General features: G+C 35.4%; 1 protein-coding gene across 1 annotated transcript in view; it reads left to right on the top strand.

Annotated features, from left to right (window-relative positions):
• Window positions 1-854: 854 nt before the first annotated feature.
• mbtps1 (membrane-bound transcription factor peptidase, site 1) overlaps window positions 855-21,927 on the top strand; it is a 33,082-nt gene continuing 12,009 nt past the window's right edge. Inside the window, exons 1-15 of the mRNA XM_067418847.1 lie at window positions 855-1,010; window positions 4,437-4,937; window positions 8,564-8,821; window positions 13,157-13,375; window positions 13,477-13,587; window positions 13,707-13,816; window positions 14,421-14,537; window positions 14,719-14,786; window positions 14,876-14,978; window positions 16,070-16,221; window positions 17,638-17,799; window positions 18,115-18,259; window positions 18,375-18,563; window positions 21,495-21,667; window positions 21,809-21,924. Of these exons, the coding sequence (XP_067274948.1) occupies window positions 4,718-4,937; window positions 8,564-8,821; window positions 13,157-13,375; window positions 13,477-13,587; window positions 13,707-13,816; window positions 14,421-14,537; window positions 14,719-14,786; window positions 14,876-14,978; window positions 16,070-16,221; window positions 17,638-17,799; window positions 18,115-18,259; window positions 18,375-18,563; window positions 21,495-21,667; window positions 21,809-21,924 (2,143 nt within the window). The 5' untranslated portion in view covers window positions 855-1,010; window positions 4,437-4,717. The remainder of the gene's footprint in view (window positions 1,011-4,436; window positions 4,938-8,563; window positions 8,822-13,156; window positions 13,376-13,476; window positions 13,588-13,706; window positions 13,817-14,420; window positions 14,538-14,718; window positions 14,787-14,875; window positions 14,979-16,069; window positions 16,222-17,637; window positions 17,800-18,114; window positions 18,260-18,374; window positions 18,564-21,494; window positions 21,668-21,808; window positions 21,925-21,927) is intronic.

Here is a 21,927-nt window from a genome sequence, read left to right as displayed (position 1 = left end):
CAAATGGTTTTTAAAGACTAAAGCGTCTTGCTTTTAACAATGCTTATTTATAATAATATTAATTTTGAATGATTTACTTATAATTTATGTAATTATTATACCTTAAATCAATTACACATTTATCATTTTAGTTAATCAATCATTAATAGGCACTTTGTTAAAATTAATACATAAGTCATATAAATAACATCACCTGCATAAAGTCATATGGACAAAGTTTTAAAATCAATAAATAAAAATAGCCTATAAAAAAAGATGCTCACTGAGCTTAAATGTTTTATTTTCTCTATATCAACTAAACTAACTTCATAACTTTTACTTGCATTGACGTATACAATTTTTTCTTAAAGTTGTCCTCTTTCATAAACAGCTTTTCTTCTTGCTGTGTATTTTTTTTATTTTTTATTCTTAATATTTTTCAATCATGCAATATTCTGCAGAAGAGAGAAATTAATCTCACTGATTGTCTCGCGAGAAGTGAATCTCAGTTCCACAGCGTGTGATTGGCTGTTCACTGCTGATGTCACAGCTAAACTCCTGAAGTCAGGATCAAAGCCTGAGTTGACAAAGAAAGCTGATGATCAGTATCATGGGACCAACAAAGCCTTAATACAATGGTTTGGTTTTGTCAACTCGAAACTAATCCTTTAACCCTGAGTTTGTTAAACTACCATCATGGTACAGGCCCCTGGTTCGGGTAAAACTTTTTCAGTGAGTTGAAATCACTGCGTGCACCTTTAAAGCTTGGGACCGTAATAACCAATCACACGGAAGCGTAAAGCTATGAACGTTTTCTATTGGCTGAACGCGTATCCCTCCCGAGTCGAGACGTGACGCAGCGAACGATAATTGGCCACTGGTTGTTGTGTTTAATACCAGTATCTCACGTTACAGTCTAACAGCTTGCGCCATTAGCTTGTGTACAGTTCTAATATGCACTAAAGCTAAAATACGAAATATTTTAGACGACATATTCTGGAAATGAATTCATCGTTCCACATTCGCAGATAGTAAGTATGCATATAACCTATAAGTATCATATGGGGTTGTTGGTCGTTTGGGAACTCTTATGCTCATGCTTTGCTAAGCTAGCTGTTAGCTTGTAGCCGGATGGTGGCGAGGTCTCATGTTTGTTTTATTTAGTGACAAAAACATTATCTTTGAAGCTCTTTTACATGAGTGTATAGTGAATAACGGGCCGTTCTGTCAAACTATTTTACGCAACTTAAATAGATTATGTGGTGATGTTATAGCTAGCAAGACATGCTAGTGTTATTGTCATGAGCTAGTGTGCAGTGTATTGTTGAAAGTATAAGAGATTAAATTATTTCATAACTATCCATCAGTGTGTTGTGGTCAGTACAGAATCAAACCCGTCCGTTCAAATACTGACTCCTTATGTTTGTTCTTCACTTCTAATTTGAAATTGGCATCCAAAACAGAATGCTGTCAATGTTAAGGCTTTGTTCAAAACTCTGGGTGATGAATTTTTTTTTTTCTTAGCAGTTTCTATTTGGCTTACATTTATTTTGCAATTTGTTAAATGGCTCATGCTTTTACCAAAGAAAACACTAGCTCTGCAGCAGATTGACTTAAGCTTTAGATTAGATTACTCTATCCTGTTACACTAACATCCTTTATTGTTCTTTTCTACAAACAACTTCAAAGTAAACGTTGATTCTGTGAAGGTTACACTCGCATTCATATCTTGTTTGCACTAGTCACCTTTAAAGTTGTGATTCCTTCTCTATGAATCCTTTTCACATTCGCTGGGGTTCTTAGTAGTGAAAGTTGCATAAACTTTTATAGTTGTGAACAGAAATTACAAAAAATATATTTGAGCTGCCAATTCTTATTTGCACCACAATAAAATCTAATACTTAAAAAGAGAGGGGAAAAAACATTGAGAGGTTGTATTAGAAATGTTCATGCAACAGCGATAACTAGTTTTCTGCAATTAATGCCATGGTAATATCATTAATTTTAGTGTTATAAATGTACATTGCTGCTGTTAATTTACCATGTTAAATGACTGTGGAAAGGTGTCATCACATCTCAGTCTGTGAAATGTAGGGCGATAACCTGGTTCTACACATCAGTTGTTGATTCGATTTTGAGATGTATGTTGCACTCAAAAGTGGAGGCAGATGAATGCTTGCTTGTTGGGACAGGTTTTATAGGTGCAGTTTTTTTAAAAAACGCTGTTGAAAGTGAAACAGAGCACCACAACAAACTTGTAGCCAGTCAGCAGTAGGGGGTGTGTCCACTCCTGATGGTGGAGGAGTGAGCAAGAGGGAGATTTTAAGAAAGACTGTAGAAAGAGAGATGGATGAGAGAGACATTAAAAAAGAGATAAGCTGGGGTTATGATCAGGCATGAGCTTAGAGATCTGCGTTAATATTAGAATAGATTTCCATAGTTGGGTAGACCTAAGTGGGAAGGCCTGAAAATGGACACAGAGGTTGTTGTTTTTTGCTCCATGTAACGATTTTAAGAAACCTCATACTGCACCTTTAAGAGGACTAGTCTAGAAGTGCAGGGGTGAACACAGTACCAAAGCAGAGTACATTTAAGAGGCACTTTCTCGGATTCCTGATTTTATTTTTTGTGAGGACTAAGAGGATGAGTGTTGCCAAAAAGTCAGAAAGGAAAATAAATCAAAACGCAGGAAGAACTTCAGGGCTAGGCCAGGCCAAAATAAAACAATCAACTAAATTATCCCAGGAGATACTAAATTCCCTGTTAAACCAAAAAAAAAAAAAAAAAAATACCGTCTTTCCTATCTCCCTAGCTAAACATAAACAGGAGAATAGGTATCTTGAAAATAAAAAGGCACCTAGCCCCTACAGCGTTTATAAATAACAAATAATGAATATAACAGTGGCACACACGCCACTCAAAGTAACAAAATAAATGATAGAAAGGAGAGGGAGTAACAATAGATCACTAACACATTTTCACAATTGAAATTTTACAACACTGCACAGGATTAGAAACTCGGGTCAGTCTCTGGCTCTCTCCCTCTTTCGATGACGCGCTTCCGCTCCTCTTTTAAAAGGGCGCTGCACCGCCGTACCCGCAACCAGCGCTCTGACGTCATGTCCAATTTGGGGGGAACTAATGAGATGTTAAGATGCAGGATTAGGAGAGGCAGCGAAGGACACGAGGAGAGAAAAAAACAACAACGCATCCGAACCTACAGTCACAGACGTAACATAAGTGATAGGAGAAGTGCATACGTCACCACAGAAAAGTCTTTTTCACCAGTCCAATTTTGTTTTAAACATTACGTGGTCAAAACGTTAAAAAATTAAACATGGAGGAAATAATTTGTTTATAACATTAATTTAGAAAATAAACAGCATGAATTTTCATTTCATGACAGCTTTATTAAGCTCAACAGTTCCTGCAACATTTCCCCCAGATTTTTGCAATAAATTAAGAATATATGTAACACTTACAATAAGGTCTCATTCATTATCAATATAAACTCACAATGAGCTATACATTTGTTACAATATTGATCAATCTATGGTGATGTTAGTTAATAATAAATAAAAAACATTTTGTAGTCAGTCTGTCATTGTTTGTTCATGTTAGTTCACATTGCATTAATTAATATTAACAAATACAACTTTTGATTTTAGTAATGCAATAGTGAATGTTGAAATGAATATGAGCTGAGATTGATTAAAGTTGTAAATTATTACTTCGTGTTAACTAATGTAGTTAATTAATGATACCTTATTGTAAAGTGCTGATTATTGTAAGTGTTCTGTAACATTTTAAATTATTTGGTGAGGTTTTTTTGTCATGTTGAGATTTGTGACAAGTCTGTACAATCATCGTTGTGTGTCTGTGACTAGCAGGGGTAGTCTGGGTTGTAGTAAAGAACCATATGGTGTGCATATTGAGTTGAATAACAGCTCAGCCCATCTGAGTTAAGCCCACTTCTTGGCATTCATAGCCTGGCTGAGAAGCCTCTGGAAAGGTGCCTGTGGGTGGGGGACAGTGTTTTCAAGGAAATGTCCCTCACATTATGCTGAGGCTAACACTTTGTGGTAAATTACAAGCATCATTCTAGATGTATTTGATGACCACCCAAACTGCATGAGCGGCAACAGACAGGGGTAACACTGATATGACAACCCTATGTATGTTGCCATTTGTCAGTGCAAAGTGGTCCTTAAAAACTTTAGGACCACACTTGATTTTAAAATGAATGGTCCTTGTCATTTTTGTTTCTTTACACTACTGTTCAAAAAAAAGTTTCTTATTTAAAATAAAATAAAACATTAATAGTGTAAATTATTATAAGTTTCAAATAATCTCATTTAGATGAATAATTATTGACTGAATGTTGACCTTTGATATTTGTGTTTTCCAGCAACTAGCTTGAACATAACTCTCTTGTGTTGTCTCGCCTCTCTCCACAGGAAGAATAGAAACCCATTGTGAGGAAGCCCTTCACCAGATGAACACCTCTCCTGATCTCCTGTTCTACACTTTCATGAAGATGGCCCCTCTCCTCCTCCTCAGGCTGTCACACTGATCACCTCCACTAGATCACAAACACACAATGGAGAGAAAACGCAGAAAGAAATGAATACTCAAGCCATGTGTTATTCAGGCTTTTCTGCATTCTGGACCTAAATATTTCTGCAAACTGCAAATACCCATACACATTTGTTACCTTTGAGGACACATGTATCTTTAGATGGGTAATAACCAGAAACAGACCACAGGGACCATGATCTTGCGGCTGTGCTTGCTTGTGGCGGCCTTAGGTGGTCGAGTGCCTCTGGTGGGCACAGAGGGAAATAGTGGACCATTCTCAAATCCCTTTCATCCTTCTCTAAATGCTGATGCGCTCTTGAGCCCAAACTGTTCACAGGTCATGTTGAAACTGGACTTTTCTACCAAAGTGGTCAAGCATGGTAAGTGATGTAATTTTGCTTTGAATAAAACTTGACTTACTGTGGTTGTAACAAAACAAGTAGGATTCAATTTATCTAAGATTAGTTTAAAGGTATTGACTGAAGAGTGCTGAATTCTTCATAGGCTACAACATGTTCAGTCATTGTGTTTTAGTATATCATTACGTGCCTTAATTTAGTTTTTAGTGTTGATTAATGACCTTTTATTGCACTGGAAATCAGTTATCAACCAGTTTGTGGACTTTATTTAGGGGTTAAAGCAGCTGTTGTGCTTCTCGTTGTAATTTAGGGCAGGACAAAACGTGAATGCTTCAGGTCAAACAGTGCTGGTGTAATGTACTCCACTGTGCCACCACTCTCTGTCAGGACTCTGTCCATTCATTGGCTGGATCGTACCCTCCACTCTGTGTGTTTGCTGGCATCTGGCCCAGAGTGTTGGCAATACATTCCTAAGACTTAATCTGAATCCTGCGTTGTTTTCAAAGGGCAAACATTTCACTACATTGGGTGTGGTGTGGATGTGGGTATACAAGACATGAACATAACACGTTATTTATAGTGGCCTGATTACTGCTCTATGAATGCACTCTTTGTGCCATCCTCTAATGTTTAATTCATTCCCACTTCCCTCACCCAAAGCTATGAATTGTGGGATTGGCAAATAAATTTTATGTGGCAACAGTTAAACATTAATTTTCACATTAGTTCAGTTTTTAATAAAGCATATTCTCTCCTCTATCTGACTGCATTATTTTTTATCTTCATTCTGGTTTTTGCTTTAGGATCATGCACATTTGGCTTTGGACATTAGGTGGGTCATAATACAAAACTGAATTTTGATAGTTTCATGCTCTCAGCAGCAGTCACAATTTCACTCTGGGTTGTACTTGCATAGTTTTGTTCATTGTTTTAGAAGTTGATGGCTATTTGTTTTGATATCCTATGCAATGCATTATTAGGTTAAAGTCATAATCAAATGGAACTAGCAACTGATATTTTCTGTTGTATTTTGATATGTTTAAAAGAACCAGTTAAGTGAAAAGGAAAAAATTGTGGGGCTGGGACTTGCAAGACCGTTTTATACAGTTTTTGATTGCATGGAGGCAGATCAGCTGAATGCGAGCTTGCCAGCGTTGTAAGAAAGGGCTGTATAAAGACCTAACATAATGAACCATTATGCTTTTATTACTTTAAACCATTTCTATTAGGGATGCAACAATACAGTTTGTCCACGGTTCAAAACATACCTCGGTTTTTTACCACGGTTTTCGGGTCGTCCGGGTTTTTCTATTCTATTCTTAGGCGACAGGAACAGAAAGAGGTTAAGGAGAAATATTTTTTATTGTAATACACTTTTCTTTGTTTTGCTTAAAAAACTTGAAAAACCTTACTTAAACTTAACTTTACTTTTAAGTTTAAGATTTTATTTTAATTTTTTTTAATTCTTTGTCTATTTTAAAATCTCTTATACCTCTATAATTTTAGAGGTAAACTGTCCGTTTAAGGAAAAGCGTTCACAATCAATAGTCTGCGCTACTAAGACCTGCTCGCATCTCATAGACGCGCGTTTTTACTTTCACTTTAGACATAACCGACTGTGTTTGTTGTGTTTAACAGTATTAGCACAGTAAGACTACTTAGTCCTGTAATTATGTGTCTGACAGGCGCTCAGCGCATGTAAAACGTGAATTAAATGTTTAACCACAAGGCTTTAAAATGCGGCTAAACACCCCCTAACTTTACTGCATATGATTGGATATTTGCTCATATCAGCCCGTAGACACACAGGCACACTCAAACAGAGCCGAAATAAACTCGGATAAATATTTCCAACGAAGAGAAATATAAATAATTCATTAAATGCAAAACCGCAATTCAAAAGCACGTATTGAACTGTAAATGCCGTACCGAACGCTTCAATATTATATGGAGTATTGTGACATCCCTAATTTCTATCTATATACACCGCAGGTCCCCTTACAACTAAGTCATTATTTTGTGCCGCCATGTTTCTACAGTGGCCCTAAACGGACAGACTGCTCTAGAGTGCTAGTCACACTCTGTTGTCTCAGATGTCAACATCTTTGTCGGCCACTGTAGCTTCTCTATGCGCTTCAAAAGGGAGGGGTGAGCAGTTGGCATTTGGAATTCGCAACCTCACCACTAGATGCCGTTAAAATGAACACAGTGCACCTTTAAGAATTACTAGGTCAAAAATTTAATTTTGTTGGAAAAGATGATTTCTGTCACTGCTGTGAACTGTCCACCACACAGAATATGAAGAATATCGAGATATAATTTTTTTTTGTCAATATCGCACACCCCTAGATGCTATATTCATAATATGTTATTTCTCTCTTTATAATATATATATATAACTTTAATCTGGTCATAATTGTAATATGTCGTTAGTTGGACTGTCGTGCTGGATTAGTAACTCAGATTCTACCATAGTTGTTACCTGGATTATATATGTGTGGGGCGGCGCGAGCGAGACCGAGCGAGAGAGGAGTAAGGGCGTGTTTGTTTTGGTAATTTGAAATATCAACAACGGTTACCAGAAAGCACTTACTCCACCTTTAACTTCACCAGCATTGTTCAATGAATCCCTCCCTTCTGTGAACTTGCTCTGCTTAGATTGGCCAGATGGCACAGTCTGTTGTGATTGGCCTACCGCGTGTTCTTCAGCTTTGTCTGGACTGGAGTTTTATATATATATATATATATATATATATATATATATATATATATATATATATATATATATATATATATATATATATATATATATATATATATATATATATATATATATATATATATATATATATTTTATATATACATTTACAAATGGAGTTTATATATATATATATATATATATATATATATATATATATATATATATATATATATATATATATATATATATATATATATATATATATATATATATATATATATATATATATATATATATATATATATATATATAATAAAATTTTATATATATATAATATAATTTTATATTATATATATATATAAAATATTGGATTGTATGTATATATATATATATATATATATATATATATATATACACAATACAATATTTTATATATATATAATATAAAATGAATCGTTTACAATAAGATCAATAATGCTTTTAGAAAATAGATGCATTTTAATTTCATGTTGGTATCTTTTCATTATTTGCATTTGTGTTTGTCAGCTGTCCTTGAAATCATTAGACCCTTAATGTAGTCTGTCTGCATTCTTGTATTGCATTCCCTTGTACTGTGGGCCTTGTTCTAAGTCTTGTAAAGCACTCTGGAGGATGACTATGATATGAAGCATTCTGATAGTGTCTCTGTTTAGGTTTGTCAAGCAAAGAAAGAATATGGGTGTTCCACTATAACCACCCTGGCCTAAGGTTTCACTCGGCAGCCATTATTTCTGTTAAAGACGTTGTTGTTTATTCGAGGATGAATCCATTTCAATGATGAGTTGCCCAAATACAGGCAAAAACACGCTTAGTGAATGCTAAACCGAAATGTTTTCTCAGTAAATGCATGTTCATTTATCCTGTGTTTTTTCCAATACCTTATATCTATTCTCCCTGTCTCTTCTAGAGTACATTGTTGCATTTAACGGATACTTCACAGCCAAAGCACGCAGTGATTTCATCAGCAGCGCCCTGCGAGATGTGGATGCGGTGAACTGGCGCATCGTACGGAGAGACAATCCTGCTAGCGATTACCCCAGTGACTTTGAGGTGGTGGAGATCCGGCAGGACGCCCGCAGCAGTCTGCTCACCCTGCAGGACCACCCCTACATCAAACGAGTAACACCCCAGCGCATGGTCCTCCGCAGCCTCAAAATGACTGACTGTAAGTAGTACTGAACCCTCATAACACCGACGTTCAGGACATGGCCATAATACTGCTATCATACCTTTGCTACAATGCAGTACCCTAAGTACAAGGTATTGTACTGTACACTTGAACCCTGGAGTGCTGTGCACTATCACAAAGATAACATGCAATTTGTTTTTTCCGAGCTCTCTGGGTTGACTGTAGGGAGCAAAGTCATCAGCAGGGGGTGAACTGAATAGAAAGTGTTTATTTACTGCATGGGGTGGAGGAAATGGCTTTCAGAAGTGTTTGAGGTGAAAGAATGTTCTGTCTTTGCACACCGAGTTTACCACCACTAGAATAAAAAAAGAAATCACACCTCCTTGCAAATCTGCTTTCAGTGTTGACAAACTCCTTGAGAGTGATTATGGTTTTCTAGCGCCTAGTCTTTCTTTACCAACTTCCTAAATAAGCTGCACAGCTTCTGTATAATGCTTATGTTTACTGTAAGATTTTGCAAGTAGTATACCCTACCCTTCAAAGTTTTAGTCAGTAAGAGTTGTTTTTTTTGGAATTAATACTTTTATTGAATGAAGATGCATTAAATAATCAAAAGCGACATTAAACACTTAAAAAATTTGACTTTATCAAATAATCCTGAAAATACAAAATATAGTTATTCTAGCATCATACATTATTTATTAATGAACACTTGAATGTGGATACCTTTCATGAAAAAACCTGAGAAAAATCAAGATCGGATTCACGATGATCAAAACACAGATTAAGTAACATTAAAGGGTAAAACCACCCAAATATAAACCTAGCGTTCTCACAAAACATGCTTCGTCATTCAAATGCGCTAACGGTTACTCCATTGTTGTTCTATGTATAACGTTACACTAGTCTGACGTGCAAAACCGTTTTGCTTGCTACTGCTAAGGTTTAGTCGAATACAATAGTCCATAAACCGAATCATGTCCTCATAAACCACGAGTAAACCCACACAAATGTTGACAGGCCACTAAATACAGTACATACCACAGAGACGGACGTCCTGCTGTTGTTGCTTCTCTTGTTCAATTTATTTCAGATCTGATTCTGGATCATATATGTAATAACTTTTTTCTTCACAAGTGCTCCTAATAAACATGTTTTAGGAGCACAGTCAAATTTAGGAGCACTTTCTAATCCATCAAACACATTCCAATTATAACTTTCCCATTACAGGACGATATTTGTCCCTTTAAATTAATGTCCAGGGGCAATTTTACCATTATAAGAGCAATGTTTTCTAATCTTATTAAATGTATGGATCATCTGTCAATTTCCTTAATTAAAATAGAAAAGTTGTTTTTAAAATGTTAATTTAAACAATGAATTCAGTGAGAACAATTAGACACAATCAGACTGTTTCCAATCAAAAAGATATGCATCTAAAGATCTGTCTTTGCACTGCAGAAGTGGCACAGAAGCTCTATCTGAAGTGGGATTTAGACACATTTATAGAGGGTTTAATGCAGCTCATGGGTAAATGTTGTATTAATGTTTTACATGTAAGTTTTTGAATTTAGAAATATGTGCAAATTAAACTTTAAAAGTTTAATATTTTAAATAAATAGTCCATGCAAAGTATAAATATGAAAATACAACCACAAGTAGGTGGCGGGAAGTCATTCAGTCAATAGTTCAAAACACAGAATAATTTGAATTGATTTGCTTGGAGATGCGAATCAGTTCTGGTGTGGCTTTGATTTTCACGAAATAGACAGTGTTGTGTTTAAAATGTTGTTACTTAATATCAACTTGTCTATTGGACTTTTGTACAAGATCAGTATCACATATGCAATCATGCCAATACTCGGAGCAATAGCAAGACATAACTTTTGCCGCTTTGGCGCTTCATAAACAGAACTGCATACGTCTGAAGAACATTGCAGCCGCATCTTCTACTCTCTATTTGTGTCTTTGACAAGTCGCACAGATACTGTGCTAATCCGCAGCGGGAATACAAACACTTATTTTATGTGTACCATAGTGATTCAGGATAAGAAAAAAACACGGTTTGGAAAAATCTTCGATATACTCGCTCACTATATACATTTAGTAATTTTTTAAACACTTATTCTTAATAATTTGTTTTTGCACTTATTCTACTGACTGAAGGCATGAAAAGCAGTTGATTGCAGTAGGAAACATAGCCTAAAAAAACAGATAAAACAGTTTATCAATGTTGATGCACTTTGGGAGTTGTAGTTTTTATTCCGATTGTATTACACATCCATTCATTAGAATCGACCTGTGTATAATCGTGAAACCAGGGAAATCCAGGAAATATTCGTCAATGGGGAAGAGTTCTCCTTTTCTACAGTCTGTGGTTCACATTAAAGATGGAAAAAATAAAAAAATAAATAACTTGCTACTCTTGACAGAATAACTTTAATAAGGGTAATCTATATTTATACAGTGAAGACTATGTAGTGATATTTTACATTTGATTACTATTTCTATAGCCTACCTGAAAATCTAGTTCACACCTTCATGAAAAACCTGAAATAACTTCTTTTTTTCTTTTGTTCTCTTGTATTTGTGCTGTTGCTCGTAATTCTATTATTTGTTCTTATTTCATTACAGTCTTTAATAATGTAAAAAAAAAAAAATGTCTTAGGCTTTCTGGAGTCAACCTTATTTATTAAGGTTACATGTATCAAAAACAACAAAAGCAATAACTGGGCCTGTTTTATTTGATTTTTTTACACTTTTTGTGATGGGGCCAGTAAATTTTGGCAGGGCAAGTAAAAATGTGAACCACTGTCCTGACCGGGCCAGTAGAAAAAAAAATCTGTTGCGTTGAGCTCTGAAATATTAAGCAGTTGATAATAATGGTTCTTGAGCACCAAATCAACATATTCGAATGATTTTTGAAGGATCATGTGATTGAAGACTGGAGTAATGGCTGAGGCTGACATAACTGAAATACGTTTTTTGCAGACAGAACCATTCTGGAATAACTGTCAAGGAGCTGCACCCATGCTAGCATATCACACTCTTCCACAGCAGAGAATACACAGTACAGCTTTGAAGCACTTTGGTTTCAGTAATAAGGGAACAAAAATACATCATTAGCTGCTATTAGAGGGGTCTCTTTCTCTAAGAATAACCCCTGGTCATGGTTTGAGAGCATATATGCAAGTAATTATCATTTAAATGATGCCTGGGTCAGCTCTCAAGGCTACGAATGGGGGATTGAAATGTAATATAATTACAGTATATGCCCTAGTCTTGTCTCTATAGCTCTAGGGGGAATTAATGAGCAGTAATCAGCCAGAGAGGAAGACTGACATGTCGGAGCTGGTCAAAGTGGTTTGCTCTGCAGCTCAGCCACACTTAAACGCCTACGATTCCTTTCCAACCGTTGTGCCCGCACTTTACTGGAGTTTAAAAAAAAAAAGTACTCTTAACATTTATGAGGACACTTTTACATAGAAGGGTTAAGGTGATCACTGTTATCATCTCTCTGCTCTGTTTGAAAAGCCATTTGAATATTCCTGAAAGCACAGGCTACTCATTTCTGGTCTCGCCGGAAATTAAATTGCTTATGTACTTACTGCTCTGTGGTATCTCTAAGGTATCTAGAATCTGTTGCTGTGCAAATTTCATCAATATTTACCTCCTTTTACAGGGTTTAATAATAAGGATAGTCTGATTACTTAGGATAAGTGTGAGAGAGTTTCAGGCCCTTCGATAGAACTGTCACTTTTGGACCATTGTTGTTGAATTTGGCTGATTTAAATGTCGCCAAGGTTAAATTACCTAGCTAGTCTTAGAAACAGTTTGAATGGGTTGAAAATTATGGGCAAATTATTCTGTACTATCTTTAAAAACATCCGATTGTTCATTTTAATGTTTTTATTTTCCTTAATGAAGAATATGAAAAGTAAACGTGAATTAAAACATTTTTTTGTAATAAAATATTCTTCTGAGCTGACATGTATTGCTTAAAATTTGTATTATATTTATAAAATATTGGTCAGCAGGGGTGATAAAAAGCTGAATTTTGAGTTCTAGAGAGATTGTATCTACAGGAATGGCATAAAAATGATATTTCGTTATGAGAAATAAATGTTTGTGCCTGTTAAGTGAATATAAATGTAGATAAAATGGGGAATGGCCTGAAAGAGTGATAAATTGCATCATTCAAGAGAAACTGAAAAACCGGTTTTGAAGTGGGCATTTTTAATAATCATTATGGCATATTTTATGGGATGGTATTGCAGAAATGCCAGTGAAGATTCTTCTATACCATTTTTACTCCAGTATATGAAGTATAATTCATAAAAATGAAAAGTTTTCGTTCCTTTTCTCTTTCAGTGGGCACTGATGGGGCATCCCCGTGCAATGACACACGCTGGGTGCAGAAGTGGCAGTCTTGGCAGTCATCAAGGCCGCTTAGGAGGACCAGTCTGTCTCTGGGCTCTGGATTCTGGCATGCCACAGGAAGACACTCCAGTCGCCGTCTTCTACGTGCTATTCCCAGACATGTCGCTCAGATACTGCAAGCCGATGTGCTCTGGCAGATGGGACACACTGGTATGTGTGAAAGAATGTGGAGATACACTACCGTAATTAATTTTCTACTCCTTTTGAAGATCAGGAATTATGCATTTTTGTTGATTTGTGTTCATATACAGGCTCTGGGGTGAAGGTAGCGGTATTTGACACTGGGTTGAGTGAGAAGCACCCTCACTTTAAGAATGTTAAGGAAAGAACCAATTGGACCAATGAAAAAACACTGGATGATGGTAAGACGTGTTCTTTGTGTATGCTCTGAAACAAGCTTAAATATGTTTAATGGATCATAGTTTATTGAGTGATTAAATGCATTAATCAATCTTTTATCGTTCTCACTTACTTTCTTCAGGGTTGGGTCATGGTACCTTTGTGGCTGGGGTTATCGCCAGCATGAGAGAGTGCCAGGGCTTCGCTCCTGATTCTGAGCTTCATATCTTCAGAGTTTTTACTAATAACCAGGTAGCAAACATTCATACCCTATATGCAACTTCTTTCAAAAGTCATTAATGATAGATGTTAATACTTTTATCCAGTGAAACATGCATTAAATTGATTGAAAGTGAAAGTAAAGACATAATCTAACCAAAGTTTTCCGTTTCAAATTAATGCTGTTTTTAAACATTCTATTGAATCCTGAAAAAAAGCATAGCCATGGTTTCTACAAATTAGAAGCAGCACAACTGTTTTCATTATTGATGAGAAAAAAATGAACAATGAATCATATTAGAAAGATTTCTAAAGGATCATGTGACACCGAAGACTGGTGTAAAATTCAGCTTTGCCATCACAGGGATTATTAAATATATTAACATAGAAAACTGTTCAAAATTCTAATATTTTAACTTTTTTTAAGTCTAAATATTTTTGTCTAATAAACGCAGCCTTGGTAAGTGTTTGAAAGAAGAGCCTTTGAAAGAAGAGACTTCTTTCAACATCATTTTTTACCTTTTATGTAAACATCATATCGCCAATCAGTGTACATTTTCTAAATGTTATGATTAATTTAAGAGGATTTTACATGCCTCCAAATATGCTAATGTTATTCTTCATTCTTTCTTCTTAGGTGTCCTACACCTCCTGGTTTTTAGATGCGTTTAACTATGCCATCCTAAAGAAGATAGATGTCTTAAATCTCAGTATAGGTGGACCAGACTTTATGGACCATCCATTTGTTGATAAGGTACGGAAGATACATTTAATTTGTCATTCAGCAGATGATTTTATTTAAAATGATCCACAAATGAGAAATATGGCAAGAATTTTCTCACAAAGTTGCACTGTATTTTGGCCTGTACATTATGGTTTATGCTCTCGGCAGTGTAGTCCTCTAATAAAAGCATGATTTGTCTGTGTTTAACAAGGTTTGGGAGCTCACAGCCAACAAGGTGATTATGGTATCTGCTATCGGCAATGATGGCCCTCTCTATGGGTAAGTGGAGTAGAACAAGAACATATTGTATTAGATTATGTATTAGCCAATAGTCCCAGCATATCTATAGATTTTTTTGTTTCTTCCAGAACTCTGAACAATCCAGCCGATCAGATGGATGTTATTGGTGTTGGAGGGATTGATTTTGAAGACAATATTGCCAGGTTCTCATCTCGGGGCATGACAACATGGGTGCGTTCCTTGTGCTGATGTCGTATTACTGCTTTTTCCTCTTTGCAGCTGCCTTAAGAGCCAGTGAGAACATGTCTGTGTGTTTTGATCTGACATAAAATAGGCAGACAGACACCTGCTCAAGACAAAGCGAGAGATTCCTGGACTTCTCTCCTTTAGGAAAGAGAGTAAATTAAAGAAATATACATACACTTAAAAAAATCCTCTGTTTGAAGGGAATTTTTTTTTTTTAAATTTTAACAAAGGCTGAGAAAATCACATTTTTGTTAAAGACTGGATCGGATTCAAAAAAATGATCAAAACACAGATTGAGTAGATCGCTTCCATCCACACCACATTGCAGTTTTGTAGATTTACAATATAGTTGTACATAAATTAATAGCCTTGAGTCGTTAAATAAGATTAGTAAATTAAAAACTCAATCCCCTTCCATTAGGAGTAGGTGATATAGCTAAAAACATATGAAATAAAGCCTACTTTAAATAGACCAGTTCAAATTTAAAGGCACGTTTTTTCACACAGTTTATTACAAACAAAAACAAATAATAAAAATGTATTATATATTCATCTTTGTGTTATATATATATATATATATATATATATATATATATATATATATATATATATATATATATATATATTATAACACGTGATAATATTTACTTAAATTTACTTGTATTAAATTATTTTAGTAAATATATATATGAAAAAATTGTAAATTGATTTATTATTAACTGGTTTTACTACTACTAAGTTTTAAATATCAAGTCAGGAGACAAGGAAAGGTGTCTAATTAGAAAATAGTCTTTTAACATGTATTTAGGAAAGGCTGAATAAATAAATTAATCTAAAAACATTTAAAATACAATTTATTTATCACAAAATCAGCAGGTCAGGTTAGTAAGAGTAAAATCACAATGTGGAGCCATATAAATAAGTACACCAATTCTGGCCATGAAAGAGTGAAGAATTTTGACTCTCTCCACTCAGACACATGTACTGCTCTTCTTCCCACTCATCACAGTATCTGTCAGTCTGTTTGTCAGCTCAGTTGAATCATTGTTTTGCTTCCTGTGCTATGTGTTGATCAGGAGCTGCCTGGTGGCTATGGCAGGGTGAAGCCTGACATTGTGACGTATGGATCTGGTGTTCGTGGTTCAGGATTGAAGGAGGGCTGTCGTTCTCTTTCTGGCACTAGTGTTGCATCACCTGTAGTGGCTGGAGCTGTCACACTGCTGGCTAGGTGAGACACAGATGAACAAAAACTGTATGAAACTAAAATGTTGTGCATTATTATTAACAAACTTACTTCCAGATTACTGTCCAATTCTTTTTTTTATCTTTAGACCATAAAAATGTAAATGAATAAAGTTTCAATAATATTAACATTTTCTCTTCATTTCGTTTGATTAGACACTACCATCTACAGTGCATTTAAACTGTTTATGTCTTATTCCACTGTTCAAACATTTGGGGCCAAAATGGAAATAATAAATGTTTTTGAAAGAAGAAACCTATGCCCACCAAAAAAAAAACTGAAAAGAAATACTTTTAATATGCTGATTTGGAGCTCAAAAAACATTTATTATTGTCAATGTTGAAAACGGTTGTGCTGCCTAATATTTGTGTGGAAACTGTCATTAAATTATTATTTTTGATGAGATTCTTTCATTTAATAGAAAGTCAAACAGAACAGCATTTATTTGAAATGTATTATGTTACAAATAATGTACATGTTTACGGTCACATCTGATCAATATAACATGTCTTTGTAGTTAAATAAAACTATTAATTTCTTAAATAATTGGACTTTTGATCAATACTATATGTATGCTCAACACCTAAACTAGTGCTTTCCAAAGGTGTAGACGTGTTTTATATTCCTTTTCATCAGCAATTCAAAATAGGGCTTCATCATAAGGCAATGTTTCCTACTTTATCATGGCGTTGATAGTGGGCTCATCTGCACTTTGTATTGCTATAAACACACTACCCTTTAACATCTGATATAAGGTAGAACTAAATAAATTGGTTCTTTAAACATATTTTTTTCTTAATTGTTGTTTTTTTGTAAATGTGGCCTTATGGGGCAAAATTAAATTGGAAATTCAGCCTGCAAGAATAGAAAAAAAAGAAACAAATGAATTGAAATAATTAATTTTACTTTCCTCCAAGAACTAAATGACTTCCTCTTTCTTTTTCTATATATCTGATTTAGTCCATCCTCTCAGTCTGTGATGGCTAACCTAATTTGTTGGCGTTTCCACTTTTGTACTTTTTCATTTGACATCTTCCATTTCCCTTCTTTTCTATCTCATATATATATATATATATATATATATATATATATATATATATATATATATATATATATATTATAGCTCTCATTTGTATTAGACTCTCATAGGTATAACAATAAAGGCAAATACAACAGAATATATATATATATATATATATATATATATATATATATATATATATATATATATATATATAGACAGACCCCATCCACCTCTTTGCTTTATGGCCTCTGAGTCATGTGTTAGTGTTTCTTTTGAGACTGTTTTCTGGTCTTCAGCCTGCTGTTGCATTGAAATGATTCTCCATCAAGCCACATCCATTTAATTGAAACATGTTTATTTGTCTTTTGTTTTTCCAGCACTGTGCTGAACAGAGAGTTGGTGAACCCAGCCAGTATGAAGCAGGCCCTGATTGCCTCAGCACGCAGGCTGCCAGGTGTCAACATGTTTGAGCAGGGCCATGGCAAACTCGATTTACTTAGAGCCTACCAGATCCTTAACAGCTACAAGCCACAAGCCAGGCATGTCTCTCACACGTGCATATGCATTCTTCTCTTTGCCTTTACATTTACATGTATGTATCCAGCAGATGTTTTTATCCAAAGTGATTTACAAAAAAGGGGCGCTTTTTTCTCTAGTTTTCTGCTAGCATCGAGTGCTCAGTTTCTTATTCATGTATGCTAAATTAGTGAATTTAAAATGTATCCAGCGTCTCCATCGATTTAATTACATTTCAGCCTGGTTATAGAGTAGATTTGACCCAGTTCATTATCTTGCACTGGCTCTCAGTGAGGTCATCAATTAATTATTTTTCTGATGGTGTTTTTATTCTTTAGCCTGAGCCCCAGCTACATAGATCTGACCGAGTGCCCGTACATGTGGCCCTACTGCTCACAGCCCATTTACTACGGTAGCATGCCGACAATTGTCAACGTGACCATTCTTAATGGTATGGGCGTGACTGGAAGGATTGTGGACAAGGTAAGCAATAATAAAGAGACTGCAATTCAGTGCAAATTTATATGTTGTTTTCTACATTTAAATTGTAATTTCAAAAATTCCTGGCCCCTTTGAAAAATCAGTTTTATGTTCACAGCCCATCTGGCAGCCATACCTTCCTCAGAATGGTGATTATGTAGACGTGGCGGTATCTTACTCACCTGTGCTCTGGCCCTGGGCCGGTTACCTGGCTGTTTCCATATCTGTGGCCAAGAAAGCTGCCTCATGGGAAGGCATCGCTCAGGGTCATGTCATGGTTACAGTGGCTTCGCCAGCAGAGAATGACGTGAGTAACAGTACTGTCCCTGAGATTGCCATTAAAGTAGTACAACATGATGTATATATATTTTTTGAAAGTGTAAGTAAAATGAATTGTATCAGTTTATGACATTTGGGTACTTTACACTTCTAAAAGTTTCTTAACTCTTTCCCAGCCATTTATATAATTTTCTGTAATTTGTGACAACAATTTCCCGTCATTGGCAGAACTTTGCCGTAATCCAAGTTTTCACTGTTATACGGTAGGGGGTGCTATTACGCATCTTCTGAAATGGTGCAAAGAAGCAGTAACAAGCGAAAGAAGCTAACATGACCAAAACTGCCTATTTTCTGAATTAAGTGTCGAAACTATGAAGAGCTTTTGGACTGTGCAAACTTTGGGGGTGTGGTTGGAAGCGATCTACAAAGTTTTGATCATTTTTCTGAATCCGATCCAGATAGTCTTTAACAAAAACGTGATTTTCTAGCCTTTGTTCAAAATGTTGCTTTTTTACTGAATTGTACCCACATTCAAGTGTTAGTAAAAGAAAGAATGTATGAAGCTAGAGTAAAAAGGTTGTTCTTTCTATTGATATATTGCATGTTCAGATAATCATTAGGGATTAATCATTAAAAATCCTAACCGTTTGGTTTGCCTGGTCTCGGTTCGGGGCATGTGTGCCGCATGGTTCGACGCATGTGCAATGTAGCCTCGTTCCCATATGTTACCTCAGACAGTGGGTGTCCTTTTCGCTCAAAATAAGAGTGTGTGTGTAAATACAGTAGAAGACAGCAATAGTGGAGTGCTGCAGGGGGGAGAGATAAGGAAGGCTGGTCAGAGCCTTGTGTATTGCAAATACAGAAGAATATATATGCTGCAAATGCGACCGTGTTCCCCTCTGTCCAAAACACAAACTTATATAACATGTGTAGTTCACATGATAAATGTAACAGTAAAGTTAAGTTTCTAGTTTTAATAATTTAAACAGGCCTTTGAAGCTGTGGCAAAAAGCTGCTCACGCGGAATTAAAGCCACAGTGCATTGTTAAGATCAAAATTGACATGATTACATGAAAAATGTTACGCCAATGTGTTGGCCAGCGTAAGCAGGAGACAGCCAGTTAGGGAACAACTTCAACATGGTATAACTTTTTTAAATACTGTATCCTAAATTGTGGATAATTAAACTATATATCACATGGTGAAGTACATTTCTGGAGTGTTAACAATTTTGTACAAGAAAGAATCGTACAAAACCGAAAACCGTGACCCTAAAAATGATCAAATGGTAACTTTAAAAAAAAATCTGGCAGGGAAAGAGTTAAAGCCCATTCACACCAAGGACTATAACGATAAAGATATTGGTTGGATATTAAGAACGATTTTTAGGCCAACCAACAATAATGGCTCAGAAAAACAATATTGTTAGAATTACTTTCAGAACAAAAACATTGACAGCCAATAAGATTCCATCCTGCTTTAAAGCGCTCCAGCATTTAAATCGCTAGAGGGCAGAACTACAACCCACGCTAGAATAAACAGTTATTTTAGTTATCTTTTATAGTAATTAGTGTTTTCATGATACCAAAATTATGACTTCGATGCGATACCAGACTAAAATACCTCGATACCAATACTAAATCGGTACCACGGTAAAAAAAAAAAAGCAAATATGAATATGCCGACAACAGATTCAGAACTTATTATTCATTGTTTTATTTTTTTTTACTAAAAATTCACATGGCCAGCATGTTCCTTTGGGTTGGTCAAATATATATATTTAATATAATAATATTTTGTCTGTCTATTGAAAGTCTAGGCAATCAAAAATTTCTTCTGAAGAGATCACTTTATATGATAAAGATTTTAAGATTTTTCTCATATATAAACATTGATCAATTACTATTAAAATTATTTCTAACTCAATGTATTTTTTACAACGGGGTAATTGTGTTGCAATAGCTTACACACAGCACAAGGAAGCTTGATTTCGAATTGAATTTAAAAAGACGAGTAAACCGTAATAAAATAAGAACAAATGAACAGATTACAAATAATAGCACAAATAAATGCAATTCAATAAAAGATACAAATTAAATAGACTACTTGATTTTTTTTTCTGGTGGGTCTAACATTCAGGCAAGAAACTGAATTAAAAAAAGCAAAGTAATTAAATTTAAAATAACATTGGATAATGTTCTTTGTAAAAAATTAAATAGCCTACAGATGAAACCATTAAAGTTACACAAGTTGATCAGTCAAGAGCAGTATGATCGTTTGTCTTTTTGTAGTTTGAATAACAAATAACTGCTGTCCCTTTAAGACCTAATGCACACATGGATCCTAAACACTGTTCCTGTTACTCATTCTTCCTGAACTGTTTATGATTTTTTTGTGTGTGTATTTGACCAATAATAAGCTGGAAAAAAGAAGCAAATGTTTGCACTTGTATGTCAGAGGCGGCTTTATTACGGTATGTGTGTGTGCGCTTCAGATGTGAGCACGAAATCTGCGGGGATTAGTAGAAATATGTGCAATCCCGTACGAAATTCAGACCGATCACACACTAACACTTACTCTGTAATGAGGAATGCAGAATTTGCGTTCTCCGAGTTCATAGGGTTAACCGGGCTGAATGAGAATTATGCAGGTGTGTGTCAACTCGCTGTCGGTCGGAGAGGAGAGCGCAGCTGGTATCGATACTGTAGAAACTGAGTATTGTATCGTTTCAGATATTCCAGTAGCGATACATATCAAAATATCTATATTTTTGACAACACTAATAGTAATATAGTTATCTTTATAGTTCTTTTATAGTTATAGTTATTGGTGTGAACAGGAATTTTAAAAGCCTTTCAGGCTTCTTAGAAGTTTTCTAAATACCTTTTCATTTTGGCTCAATGTAGTGCAATTCGAGATCATGACCTGCTGTGGTCTGTTTTCCATGTGTTGCATCCAGTCAGCAATAGGTGGCGAGATGACCTCCACAGTCAAGCTACCAGTGAAGGTAAAGATTGTCCCCACCCCTCCACGTAGTAAAAGGATTTTGTGGGATCAGTACCACAACTTGCGCTACCCGCCTGGGTACTTCCCCCGAGACAACCTGCGCATGAAGAACGATCCGCTTGACTGGTGAGCCACAATCACCAAAAATAATCAACATTCAATCAGTTTTGTGACATTTGTCAGACCTTGCATTGTGGAAAAGATTCTGTAGAGGGTCACACTTTTAACTTCTGGTGTAGATTTCATAGGTTTTCTCTTGTTTTGTAGGAATGGTGATCATATTCACACTAACTTTAGAGACATGTATCAGCACCTTCGCAGCAATGGCTACTTTGTTGAGGTCTTGGGAGCACCAATCACATGCTTCGATGCCAGTCAGTATGGTA

The sequence above is a fragment of the Pseudorasbora parva genome, chromosome 16 (assembly GCF_024679245.1).
Source record: "Pseudorasbora parva isolate DD20220531a chromosome 16, ASM2467924v1, whole genome shotgun sequence".
Classification (NCBI taxonomy): Eukaryota; Metazoa; Chordata; class Actinopteri; order Cypriniformes; family Gobionidae; genus Pseudorasbora; species Pseudorasbora parva.
The sequence above is the reverse complement of the archived record's forward strand: the minus strand, read 5'-3'. Positions and strand labels throughout refer to the sequence as shown.